Below are 13,584 nucleotides of genomic sequence, written 5' to 3' on the forward strand. Positions count from 1 at the left end.
AAAAATAAGAGCCACAAAAGCAGCTGGAATTTGCACTACAGCTGTGTGTATGATTTTCCAGTAGCTGAACTGCAAATACCAAAAGAGAGAAGCTGCATTTTTTTGTCTTTGGTATTCTTCTCTCTCTCCCCATTTGAGTGAGTTTATTATACATTGTCTTAAAAGAAATAGGATTGACCTTTAGCAATAAAAGCTGAGAGCTGTCTGGCAAAGACACCCACTACCAACTAAGAGCTCATCAACATTAGGAAAATACGTCTTGGGTGTGTTTTCACAAAGGTGTATTCTACAGGGTCAGATTAAGACATGGGGATAGGCCCAATACCCGAAGTCATGTGATGAGTTCAAAAATTCCGTTTTCATCTGACAAAAAAATAGAGGAAGTTTCTTTCTAGCCCTTGTAGTTATGGTGAAAAGCTTGAAAACATCAAAGGACAACTAATGCACAGATGTCTGCCTGAGGCTGCAGACAGCCTGACACAGCTTCCAAGATGTGCAGGCTGCCTCATATATCTTTATGGGGTGTTAAATCCCATTGTCACTGCTGAGCACTGTCACAGAGGAGCCTCAACAACAGGAAAGGAGAGGCAGACATGTGGGGTCTGTACTAATTGCTGCTTCCATGGATGCTCGCTGGACCCCTGACAACTGTCTGCAAACCCCTGACCACAACTCCCAAGGGGGCAGGTCAGAAAAAAAGCACAATGCCTCCTCTTCTCCATACTGGTGAGGAAGAAAAGGAGACATGGCCCTCAAGAAAGTGACCAGGGAAAAATCTCTTGTTGCTACTCCCACTGCTCTTCCCTGATTTGTGGGGAGACGGATCCCAAGCCCTGCAGAAAACAAGTGCCCAAACAAATGAATCTACAGTCACACTTGTGCTTGGACCATAGAATCATAGGGTTAGAAGGGAGCGTAAGGGTGATCCAGTCTAACCCTCTGCCAAGATGCAGGATTTGTTGGGTCTAAACCATCCAAGACAGATGACTATCCCTATCCAGAATCCCTTTGAAAACCTCCAGTGAAGGAGCTTCCACAGCCTCCCTAGGCAGTCTGTTCCATTGTCCTACTGTTCTTACAGTTAGGACATTTTTCCTGAAATTTAATCTAAATCTGCTATGCTGTAGTTTGAACCCACTGTCTCTTGTCCTGCCCTCTGTGGAAGAGAGAACAACTTTTCTCCATCTTTTTTAATGGTAAACTTTCAAGTACTTGAAGACCACTATCACATCGCTTCTGAATCTCCTCTTTTCCAAACTAAACATACACAGTTCCTTTAGCTTTTGCTCACATGGCTTGCATTCCATCCCTTTGATCATCTTTGTTGCTCACCTATGGATCCTTTACAGTTTCTCTACATCCTTTCTATACATTTCCAGCTGAGACCTAACCAGAGCCGAGTACAGTAGTACTATCACCGTTCATGACTTGCATGCTATGCCTCTGTTAATGCAATCTAAAATTGCATTTTCTTTTTTTTCCCCAACAGTATCGCACTGCTGACTCACGCTGAGGTTGTGATCCACCAAAACTCCCAGATCCTTCTCAGCAGTGCTGCTGCCAAGCCAGTTATCCCCCACTCCGTATTTGTGCATTTGATTTTTCTTACCTAAATGTAGCACCTTACATTTGTCTTTGTTGAATTAAATTGGAGAACTGGGCTATAGATGACAAAATTAATCAACATCCCTCTGAATTATAGCTGTATTGTCCAAAGTATTGGTAGACCCCCATGATCCCAATTAAATCTACCTTTAAAAATGTTAGGGAGACAAGGTGGGTGAGGTAATATCTTTTATTGGACCAACTCCTATTGGTGAGAGAGACAAGCTTTCAAGCTTACACAGAGCTCTTTTTTAAGTCTGGGAAATGTACTCTGAGTGTCACAGTTAAATATAAAGTGGAACAGATTGTTTGGCACAAGTAGTTAACCCATATTTCAAGGGACTATTAAAGGTGAAGTAGCAAGGGGAGGAGGAAGCTGGGGGCGGGGGGGTTATTAATGGGTTACAGATTGTTGTAATAAGCCATAAATCCAATGTTTCTATTCAGGCCATGTTTTTTAGTGTCGACCAGAGTTCTGAATGCAAGTTTCCAGGCTCGTCTTTTGAAAAAGTGTTGTGCAGGTTTCCTCTTAGGATGAGGACTAATAGGTTTATTAGTATTCATTCAGCCTAAGCAATATCATAAGCAGGATGTTGTGACTGGGTATACAAACCCCACACTGAACAACAAAGGGTTAAAGACATACTCTGGGCTCAGGCAGCTCTGCCTGCTAAACTTGCAAAGCGTGCACAGGCTGAAGGAGAAGCTTAACAGCAGCTCATTTGTGGGCATACCTGCAAAGAGGACAGACAGTCAATGCTCAGCCCCTGAGGAAAGGGCTGACTGAAGGCAGGAGCTTCCCCGACAACCACTGCCTGAAGCCTTCCCTGAGGGAAGTGAGGGCCAGACTCTGACACACTCTGAGACGGAGTCATTCCCCTCTGTCTCTTATTAATTCAGTTTATTTGCATTAATTCCCTTAGTTTTTTGCTCATGGACCACCCCACCCCAGAAGTGAAGAGACTGTGAAGTGACCTCGCTGGAGGACCAAGTCACAGGAAGAAGCAGATCACCACAGAGAAGCGACCATTGCCAGGAGATACCCAGCGGGGAGAGAGCTGCTATGCCATGCCTCACCACGACTAGGAACCATCAGTGAGTCAACCCCTTCACAACTGGCGAAGAATGCAGGACTCCTCCCCACCCCAGAGAGGGTGAAGACTGATTGACCCAGATGGTCAAACATCCTACACCTCTACAGGTCTGAGTTGGTAGGTCAGACCACATGGATCTCAAGCATCTTCTCAAGTGCATGACAGAGAATCAGCAGCAGCAACAGGCAGCAGAAGCCGCAACTCCTGCAGCAAGTGGCAGCCCAACAGCAACAGCTGGCCTGGGCCCTAGAGGCACAACCGCAGGAACAGCAGCAAAGGCTGGTCAACAATTAAGGGTCTGATGCAGCTCAGGGTCTCCCAGGGGTTTCCCCTCCAGAGCCCATAGGCCTCACCAGTCAGTGAAACTCACTAAGATGAGACCTGAGGATGGACCCAGAGGCTTTCCTGGCAATGTTTGAGTGAGTAGCAACAGCAGCCCAGTAGCCACCTGACCTGACAGGACCAGCATAGGCTACATATCAGGGGCTGGACACAGTGTGTGCCCAAGACTACGTGCAAGTGAAAGCAGCTATACTCACCTACCCTGACATCATGGAGAAGACCTTCTGACAGAGGTTCCATGGGGAGAAATACCCCCAGGGAGCCTGACCTTACACGGTTGCCCAGAAATTGAGACCTATGCTGAAGGTATTTAAAGCCAGAGATTTGGACAGGAGTTCAGCTGGCTGAGCTCATCATGGGTGGAGCAGTTTGCCCACATGCTTCCAGCTCGGGGTAGGCACTAGGTGCTGAAACACCAGCCAGAGTCCCTAGCCGAGGATCTAGCTGCTGAAGTGGCTCTGGCAGCATCACACAAGAACCTGCCTGACGCCAAGGGAGCCCCTCGACTCACCAGGGGTATTTGCGATCAGGCAGTATGGTCTCAGAAGCACCAGCCTCTAAGGAGCCCCAGGCTGTCCCTGTTGGGAAACCACAGCATCTCAGCTCAACAAAAGTCGCTGGGAGCCCCATGGACTCCTCTGCAGGAAAGCCAAGGCATGGGAGCAGACAAGCCACGTAAGGAAAGGCTACCTCAAATATTAGGCTTAGGGCCAGTGCCCACTCAGCCAGCAGTGGGAGTTTGCTTTTCATGTGGGCAGTCCCCCCCTCAAATTTTATTCACTGATATTTTTAGTAAAACTCACGGACAGGTCACGGGCCATGAATTTCTGTCTACTGCCCATGACCTGTCCGTGACTTTACTAAAAATACACAGGACTAAAACATCGCCTTAGTTATAACACCATTAAATTTCAGATTTAAATATCTGAAATCATGAAATTTCAGATTTTTAAAATCCTGTGATCATGAAATTGACCAAAAATGGCCTGTGAATTTGGAAGGACCCCATTTACAGCCAACTGCCAGTGGTGAACAGGGAGGTGATAGACGCTCAAAAAGCAGAGCCAGTGGCAGATTTAGAGTTAGTGGGGCCCTGTGCTCAGCTTCATTTTTGGGGCTCCTCCTTGGGACCCAGCCAAGAAAAAGAACATACTCTCTTATTGCCCCCTTAGCCCCATTTTTCATTCTTTTTTTCTTCATCCTCCTCCTATAAGTAATAGGAAGTAAATGAAAATAAAGTGAGGTACCTTGATTGTTCTTGTAGTCTAACTTATTTTTCCAACGACCACTTGAAAATCACTGAGGGTCTTGGGAGACCACTTAATGATCTTTCCAAATATTGTTTGTACCATTAGCTAATGATTGTAAAGCACTTTGGATAAGAGCGCTCGATTAAAAAAAATGTAAAAAAACATTGGGGTGAGGGGTCTAGCCAGGACTTAAGGTGCGGGAGGGGGCTCAGGGCTGGGGGTGCAGGGTCTGGGAGGGAGTTAGGGTGCAGGAGCAGGCTGGGAGTTGGGGTGCAGGTCTGTCCAGGAGCTGGGTGCAGGAGGGGGCTCAGGGCTGGGGCAGGGGAGTGGCGCGCTTACCTGGGGCAGCTCCCCTTTGGTGTGGGGGGTGCAGGAATCAGGGTGGGCAGGGGGTGTAGGGTCTGGCCAGGAGTTAGGATGCAGGAGGGGGCGCAGGGTTGGGGCAGGAGGTTGGGGTGTGGAGCACTTACCTGGGACAGCTCCCATTTGGTGCAAGGGGTGCAGGTGGGAATGTGGAGGGGAGGGTGCAGGAGCTCCTATTTGGTGCTCAGGGTAGGGGTGTGGATGGGAGGGGTGCAGGAGTCAGGGCTGGGGTCACGGAGGTGCTCCCAGCCCCCTGCCCTGAGCAGCTCGTGGCAGGGGGCTGGGGACGGTGTAGGTGTAGGGGGAGTGTGGGGGCCTTTCCTTTGCTACACCCTGCCCTGATTCCACCCCCTTCCCCAAGGCCCTGCCCCCGCCTCTTCTCCGCCTCCTCCCCCACGCGCACTGCAGCCCTGCTCCTCCTCATCCCTCCCAGAGCAACCTGAGCGCCTGCAAACAGCTGTCTGGCAGCGGGGGAAGTGCTGGGAGGGAGAGGGGCAGGAACGCAGCACACTTGGGGGGAGAGGTGGGGGAGGGGGGACCTTGGCTGCCGGTGGGTGCGGAGCCTGTAGCAGGAGCCCCAGGAGCTGGCAGGACCAAGCTTCTGCCCCTGCAACTGCCTGGCTCTGGGGGGCCCTGTTGTTGGGGGGCCCCGTGGCAGGGCACCCTGTATTTCACTGTAAATCCGCCTCTGAGCAGAGCAGTACCCCTGGTTTGAGCTCCAGGCAGAGCAACTGTACCAACTGGAGAAAGACCAACTGACAGGTGAAGTTCAGTTGCAACTCCTCATTCCCCGGCCTCATAGGTGCGAGGTTATGCGACTGGCTCACAACACCCTCTCTGCGGGTTACCTCAATCATGAGAAGACCCTGTCAGGATTCTGGATCATATTTTTTGGGCTCAGAATTCACCAAGAAGTCAAAGGCTCCTGCCTCACATGCCAGCAGGTAGGACCTAAAGGAGTGACAAAAGCCCCCTGTGGTCTGACTCCCCATAGTAAGCATCCCATTTGAAAGACTCAGCATGAAACTCATAGGGCCTTTAGAAAAAAGTGCCGCTGGGTGCAAGCACGTATTAGTTACAGTGGATTACGCCATCCGCTATCCTGACGCAATCCCACTGCATGCCCTCAATGCAAAGATTATTACAGCAGAACTGCTAAAAATCTTTGCCAGAGTAAGGAGTACCTAAGGAGAGTCTTACTGATCAAGGCACCAGCTTTACGTCTTGGCTACTGAAGTGTGATCTACTAAAACGAAAGACTCTATATATTTCTGTCTATCATCCGCCAATGGATGGTCTGGTTGAAGAATTCGACCAGACTCTGAAAACGATGTTAAAGTTTATTGCTGAGGGCCCACGTTACTCGGATCATCTGATTCCTCCCCTGTTTGCTATTTGAGAAGTTCCCCGATCATCTCCTAGATTCTCCCCATGTTTCTTATGTGGGAAACAACCATGAGGAATTCTTGCTACTTTTCAGCAGAGGGGAGGCATCTGGGAAACAGCTAGCACAGTATTACAGTTAATATCTATATTAAAAGAGTTACTTCCAGTCCTACACGTGGTGAATCAGATTTATTAGAGACAATCTCGTTCTTTATAATAAGTCTCTAATAAATCTGATTCACTACATATAGGGCTGGAAGTAACTCATTTTATATAGATATTAAATGTAATATTGTGCAGTTACATGCATACAAATATTGAAGACAATTTCACTCCTGTGTTCTTACAATTTTTAGTAACAGATAAGAACTGTTTTATCAAGGAAATACACACAACAGATATTGCTTTTATCATAAGACTTTCTCATGCTAGCTATTCCCCAAATGCTTCTCCTCTGCTTCAAAGTAGATGTGCACATCAACAGGAAAATTGACTTGTCTGGGACTATATTACATGCTATTGCTTGTGATAGTGAGTCAAAGTATACCAAATGGGTGTTTTCTTTTCTGCTTTATTTTTTTAGTACTAATTCCAAATTTAATTAACATATATTAAAATAGTTACTTGGACACATTTTTAATTTGCTGGGGAAATGTTCTTTGCATATGAATTCACAGAGGCTTTTGTGTTTGTAAAATTAGATTTTCACCATCACTGTCTTGCCTTACCTTTTGCCGGGCTCTGGTGTATGGATCTTCTAGATGATATGCTGGAGGATTTAATCGGACTCCCAGCTTCCTCAAAAAATTTTTTGTGAATTGATCACAATCTACAATCTTATACCTTTGGGCATAAAAGATTACTTCTGTATTGATGTTGAAATAATCTACAGTATAAAACTGATCTTCATTAGGAGGTGGAAGTGGAATCCGATGACGCCGGACAATAGTTCCTGTAGCAAAATGATAAGGTAAGTATCTTTTGCTCCAAGGATCCAATTTCACATTAACCTAGTAGGCTTGCTTGATTTTTAAAATAATGGAAGAACCCACATAAAATAAAAAATCAGAGAAACTGAGACAACTATTCCTTTGTTCAACAAAGATTGTGCATATAACTGTATGTAAAGGGGGATCTTTTTTCTTTGTATAATTATATTAATAATAATAATTAATAATAATACTTTGCATTCATCACCTTCAGAAGGTCACAAATCATTCTCCAAATACTGAGGTCAAACACACCTCTGTGATGCAAGTAAAGAAAATCATTACCTTCTGAGACCAAGATTTACAAGTATGTTATTAGAACAGATTGCCAGCTTGTGGCCCTTAGATCTCAGGACATGACTGGCGGGTATTTTCTTAGCAGCATTCTAAACTGGATGACCATCCAAAGGGGAGGGCGGTCTTTGCCACTTCTATTGAGAAGCTATGGTAGCCCCTACTGCCTTTTATGACCAGTTATTTTCTAAAGAGAAAGGTGAAAAGTCACACAAAAACCAAATGGCTAAAACTCTATGGAGGTGGACAGCTGGATGACACAGTCTGGGAAACAAAGGATGGCAGAGATGGGATGTCCCTATACAACACTCTACAGGGTGAGAACAGTAATCCATCACTGTGATAAGAGAAGACAACTGTCCTGCCCAGGAGAAACAGCCTGAACTTCCAAGCATGGAGGGAGGGGCCTTCAGCTTAAGGTCACTGAGAAGTAAGTTGAAAGCAGGGGCAATATTGAACTGATTGGCTTCCAGTAGGGAAATGCAGACCACTGACTTGGAGAACAGACTCAGGGCTCACCAATCTGACAACCTAGACAAATTTGGAACTTGCTTTTATTCTTTATAATACCTGAAGCAAAGGACCATCTCCCTGGGAGCCAGGTGACTGCTAATATCCACACTTAAGAAAGGGAATCACTATTGTTTTATCAGCCAAACACCGGGGGACCAGTATATATCTTACATTTTTCTATTATTCACAATCCTAGCACTTTGTGCATCTCAAAAGACTTTGGGTTAGTTCACTGATATCTGTAAACACCACTCCATCCATGAAGAATCCATCAACTGATAGCCATCAACTGAAACAAAGGTTAAATTACTTTCCTGAGGCCTCAGTTTTGCCACAGATAGTCTGTGACAAGAACCCAGAACTCCTGACTCCACCTCCTGTGCTGCAGCCACAAGATAAGGCATTCATTGACTAATATATATACAACACCAGGAGGACTGGGGTTACTAACTATCGGAATCTCTTTCCAGAGGTTCTGAACATGATTAAATCCTAGTAACCTTCAAACTGCTTGTTGCCCTATTTCTTGTTACACAGAGCCAGCCATAATCAGCTGATTGCTCAATTACCCATTATTATTTATATTATGTAGTACATAATTGCCCTAATCAGGAAGCAGGACCCCACCGTGCTAGGCACTGTACAAATACATCACAAAGAAATGGTCCCTGCCTCAGTGAGCTTACAATCTAAATATGAAATGAGTGATAACAAGCACAAACCACCACCAGGTAGGGGAAGCACCAGGTAACAATGAGACAAATTAAATACAGAACAATAAGCAGTGGTCACAGCACACCAGCTGCCTAACCATAGATGGCCCATCCACAGCAGCCTTAGTTTTGCTTTTACAAGTCTAACCTCCTTTCCCCACCCAACCCCTCAAAATAAACTCTGTCATATTTCAGCCTTTTGCTACACCCATGGGTGCCTGCAAGCATCTATCCTTGAGACCCTTGCTCTCCATGCTGAATCATGGAAGTCAAAAAACAGATACAACTGATAACAGACAATGCCACCTCCAAGCCCTCACAGATAATATTGTTTAAATGTCTGTGCATTTAACTTTAGGAAGAGAACTGATAAACTAGTAGCCCTTCTTCCATCCCTTGTCTGGATACTTGTCCCTCTCGGGCTGGTAATTCCCAACAGGCACTCCCAACATTGAGAATGACAAACTTTACATCCATCACACTGCAAGTTTTACATTGGTTTTTCCTTTAGATATTTATGCCTGAAAAACCAGACTCTCAGGGAAAGGGTGGAATGTACAGCAGATGGGTGTCCTGTGATATACGAGTCTCATTTACACTAATGCACTGTTACACTGTTAGCAGAGCGCAAAGGGACCTTAAAGTGGGCGTAAATTGTCTTCAATGGGACTATTCCTGTTTAAGTTAGACGTGCTTAAGTACGTTGCTGAACTGGGCACTATGCATTGTGGTGATCAATGCCTTAAAATCACATATTATTCACAGTACTTAAGAAGCAGTTTGTAGCCTACTGCTCAAGTAATGTGCTGCAGTTAGGCATGTATGCATTAGGACCCACGATGATTATTTTTCTCTTCTGAGTGAATTTAGTGCTTCTAACAAGTGGTGAAAAGACAACAGATGCCTTTAGTCCAAGGATTTATCCACATAGGAACACCAGCATGGGCAACAGTAAAAAGGAAAGCTTTCCCACATGAATGTTTCTCAACCCATTACTGAGAAACCATCTCTAGGGAATGAGAAGGTAGTTAAGCCTTCATGTCCTTTCAATCTTTGCCTCCCTGAGGAGCCTAGCAACAAAGGTACTACTTTGTGGCAATAATTTTGTAATGAGGACATCTATTGGCTAGGACTGGAATAATATCACCAACTCATTCAATCAAAAATTGTAAACTGTTATAATCACTACTTACAGCTACATTGTTCTTTTACTACTATTGGTTCCCAGTGTGCCTTCAATACTAATAAAGATGTAACAATATTCAAACAGTTCTAGTACTTAAGTGAGTACTGTGTAAGTGTGTGTCATATACAATATCTCAGGGGTCTTGTCCCTAGTCTTCGCGCAAGTAGGAGATCTCTTCCCAATATCTTTCAGCTGTGCATCTTGCACTCTACTTGTTACTACCTGAATCCCTTTTTGATATTTCTCCAGTGTTGAGAAGTGGTAATTTTGCTGGGATTTTTCTTATGTGTTCCTGTTTGGTGTGTGAATTCCTCTGTTTCTTAGTTAGCCCATGGAAACTCTTTATTGGATATCTTATTTCCCTGGGGAATGGCTCTAGACGGGTTACATTCCAGCCCTGTATTCTCAGAGTTATTTGTCAAATATTCACTCCTGTTCTTAAAAGATGCCAATTTCTTCTAATTTTCATGGTAGTTAACCGAATAAATAAATTTCCCAGTGTTTTCCCCCTACTTTCATTCTGTAATTTAAGACCCAGTTATGTCACACATATATCATATCTGTGTCACTGACCTCTCATTGGAAAATAATTATGAGCTACTATCTAGCTAGTCCAACACCAGGTTTGGATACTCACGATAAACAAAGCCTGCTCTATGGAGCCATACAATGAGTTGCAAAGATACTCCTCAGGGTTTATGATGTATCAATATACTACCTATGTGCACATTTAGACCATGTCTCCGCTAAGACAACAAATCATAACACATATTCTAATTAACATGATGTAAAACACTACTTAGTACCAACTGTACACAGGCACAGGTTGTGTTTAAAAAATGTTAACTGGTCATGGTTAACACCTGGGTCTTGTGAGGTAATCCCTCAGCCAGAGCCTGCAATGACTCATCCCCCAGGCATGCTGCAACAGCCAACACACAAGCCAGGACCAAGTCAGATGACCCCTGTGGACAGCTATTTATCCCACAGAAAGAGCAGTCAGCCAGTCTGTGCAACGGCACCACTTGGCTGGGAACTCTCCCTCTGCCTTGTGGTGTTACAGACTGCTTTGGCTTCCAGCCTGCATGGCTCCTGCCTCAGGCTTCCAGCTGGCCCTACACTAGCATGCACCTGCCCAAATGAGCTCCACCTCTGCTTCACTGAGTCACCCAGTGAACATCCTGACAGGTCTCCCCCTGGGTTAACCATGACCTGCTACATATTTTTAAACACAACTATCCTTACCCATATAAGGGGCAAAATCATGTTTAATTAGCATTTTAGTTAAAATGCATTAGTTGATGGTTTTCTAACATGATACATCTTCCCAGTGTAGTCAAAAGACTCCGAGAGTCGGTTTTCAACTAGTTTTTCATGGATACTGTGTCTGACTGGGATACACATTTCATCTTGGTGCTACGTAGGTAAGGATTTCTTTGCCAATGAAAAATGTCTTGTGCAGAGTGTGTCAAAAGCACCCTTTTAAAAAAATTAGATATCGTTATGCCTGATCAGGTTCATTTCTTCACATGTACTGTAGATCAGTGGTTCTCAAAGCTGGTCTGCCGCTTGTTCAGGGAAAGCCCCTGGCGGGCCGGACTGGTTTGTTTACCTGCCGCGTCCGCAGGTTTAGCCATTCATGGCTCCCACTGGCCGCGGTTTGCTGCTCCAGGCCAATGGGGGCTGCGGGAAGGGCGGCCAGCACATCCCTTGCCCCGCGCCACTTCCTGCAGCCCCCATTGGCCTAGAGCAGCGAACCGCGGCCAGTCGGAGCCGCGATCGGCTGAACCTGCGAACGCGGCAGGTAAACAAACCGGTCTGGCCCACTAGGGGCTTTCCCTGAACAAGCGGCAGATCGGCTTTGAGAACCACTGCTGTAGATGATAAACTTTAGACTGGTGAATTTGAGATTTAATAGACATTGTTCAGCACAGATTAGGTTTTTATTATCCTACTTTCATCGGGGGGGTGGGGGAAAACCATTTCCGCATCAAAAAAAATTGCCATAAGAATCCATTTTAAGAGGACCTGTGTATGCATGCTCAGCCAATCAGATCACTCAGAATGCGTGAACATTCTGACACCTCTTTCAGTAGATGTTACTTCATACAGTGCAGCAGCCACCAGACTATTCTACTGCATTACTGATTTTTTTTTTGTAATCTCCTTCTGTTCAGTAGGGCCAACCCTCTTCTTCATTATACTCATTTTGCTACCTGGAATATAGCTTCTCTTCTGTACCAGCCTGTGGTGCTGGCATTTATTTTCACTATATGCTTACTCCAGGAGCCAGAACATATTATCTTTTCTGGCATGACTGGTGGACTGACTTTCCACGATCCTAGTTGGAGTCTGAGCGACAGGAAGTTATTGATATATTTATAGAGCACCCCTGTCTGTGTCTCTTTAAAGTGTGCTTTTATTTTTGATTTGGACAAGTCCAATGACATCTTACAAGAGATCTTTAATACCAAAAAGGGATGCAAGGAAGCCTTGAGGTTAGATTGTGTAAGCAGAGTCAGGATGAGCTCCACCCTGACATCTGGTGATAAGGTGTGGCAAGTTGTGGAAAACAACTTCAGGGGCTGATCTCATTTGCATAGGCACACCCACCCCACCTAGAATGAGGCCATAGCTGCCCAAATGGTCACTTTGGCTGCTGTGGGATCCCCAGTGTCTCTGTTAATGGGGCAGGAAGAATAAATTGTTATTACCCTGATTATGGGAATCAAGGACAGGGAACTGTACTTGGCCTTTTGTTATGATGGAGACGCTATCAACTAAGTAGCACTCGCTAGGCAAGGGACATGGGTTCCAAAACTCTGAATTGAGAGAGGCTGGGAACAGGTATTAATACCTAGTGGCATGGGCCCCCTGGTGTGGGCCTTACATGCTAATTGCACTTTCCCCTCTCTCCACTGTGGAATATCAGAGCTAATTTTGACTCCATTAGGAGTCTAGTTACAGGATGCTGAGCTGAATTCACTTTGGGCTAATGGTGCAGCAGCACTGTGGCTCCCCTACTAAGAGCTGAAATCACAAAAGAGCTGAAATCACTGAGTGTTGTGTTAAGTAGTGGGGGAGACTGAAGCTATATGGTAGAGCTGTTCGCTCCGCTCACCGTGCTGCAGTTTGCGGGATAGCGAGCGGAGCCCTATGGAGAGGTGGGGCCATCAGTGTTGGACCACGTAAGGTGCCCTTTAACACCCTCCCCCCCTCATCCTCCACCCAGGTTGGGAGGTAAAAACTCTGCAGATAAACGTTTGAACTCTGGGGCTGCCCTGACCAAGGACGGAGACTTTTGGGTTGTTGGACTTTTGGGACTTTGAATGATTTTGGGTTGCTGGACTCAAGAACCAAAGGGAAAGGACATGCCCCAATTTGCTTGGGGTGGGTTTTGCTCATGGGTTGTGTTATGAATCCTGTTGGTGGTGTTTCCCCAACATAATGCCACATTGTTTCTCTCTGTTATTAAAAGGCTTTTTGCTACACTCACACTCTGTGCTTGCGAGAGGGGAAGTATTGCCTCTTGGAGGCGCCCAGCAGGGGTGGTATATATTTGTCCCAGGTCACTGGGTGGGGGCTCGAGCCGGTTTTGCATTGTGTTATTGGAATGGAACCCCTAGCTATTGAACCCAGCCCTTGTTGCTGCCAACTCTGACAGGCAGAAGGGTTACAATTGTAATCTTGCTGAGCAGAGCAGGGAACAAATTATGTCAAAATTGAGTCTCCACTTCCTCCCTAACTCCACAGAGAAAGTAAACAGCATCAGCACTCTTCCTGGTATATCTTACCTCCCATACACACTAGCTCAGCTGTGTTGGCCCATGCATTGAGTAAAGGGAGGCA

The 13,584-nt window shown here is 45.6% G+C and overlaps 1 protein-coding gene across 2 annotated transcripts in view; it reads right to left on the minus strand.

The window, feature by feature from the left end:
- The window catches only part of EFHC2 (EF-hand domain containing 2), an 89,851-nt gene that overhangs the window by 48,899 nt on the left and 27,368 nt on the right, over positions 1–13,584 (minus strand). For both annotated transcript variants that reach the window (XM_043538111.1, XM_007064441.4), the window contains exon 4: positions 6,769–6,992. In XM_043538111.1, the coding sequence (XP_043394046.1) occupies positions 6,769–6,992 (224 nt within the window). The remainder of the gene's footprint in view (positions 1–6,768; positions 6,993–13,584) is intronic.

This window comes from Chelonia mydas, chromosome 1, assembly GCF_015237465.2.
Source record: "Chelonia mydas isolate rCheMyd1 chromosome 1, rCheMyd1.pri.v2, whole genome shotgun sequence".
NCBI lineage: Eukaryota > Metazoa > Chordata > Testudines > Cheloniidae > Chelonia > Chelonia mydas.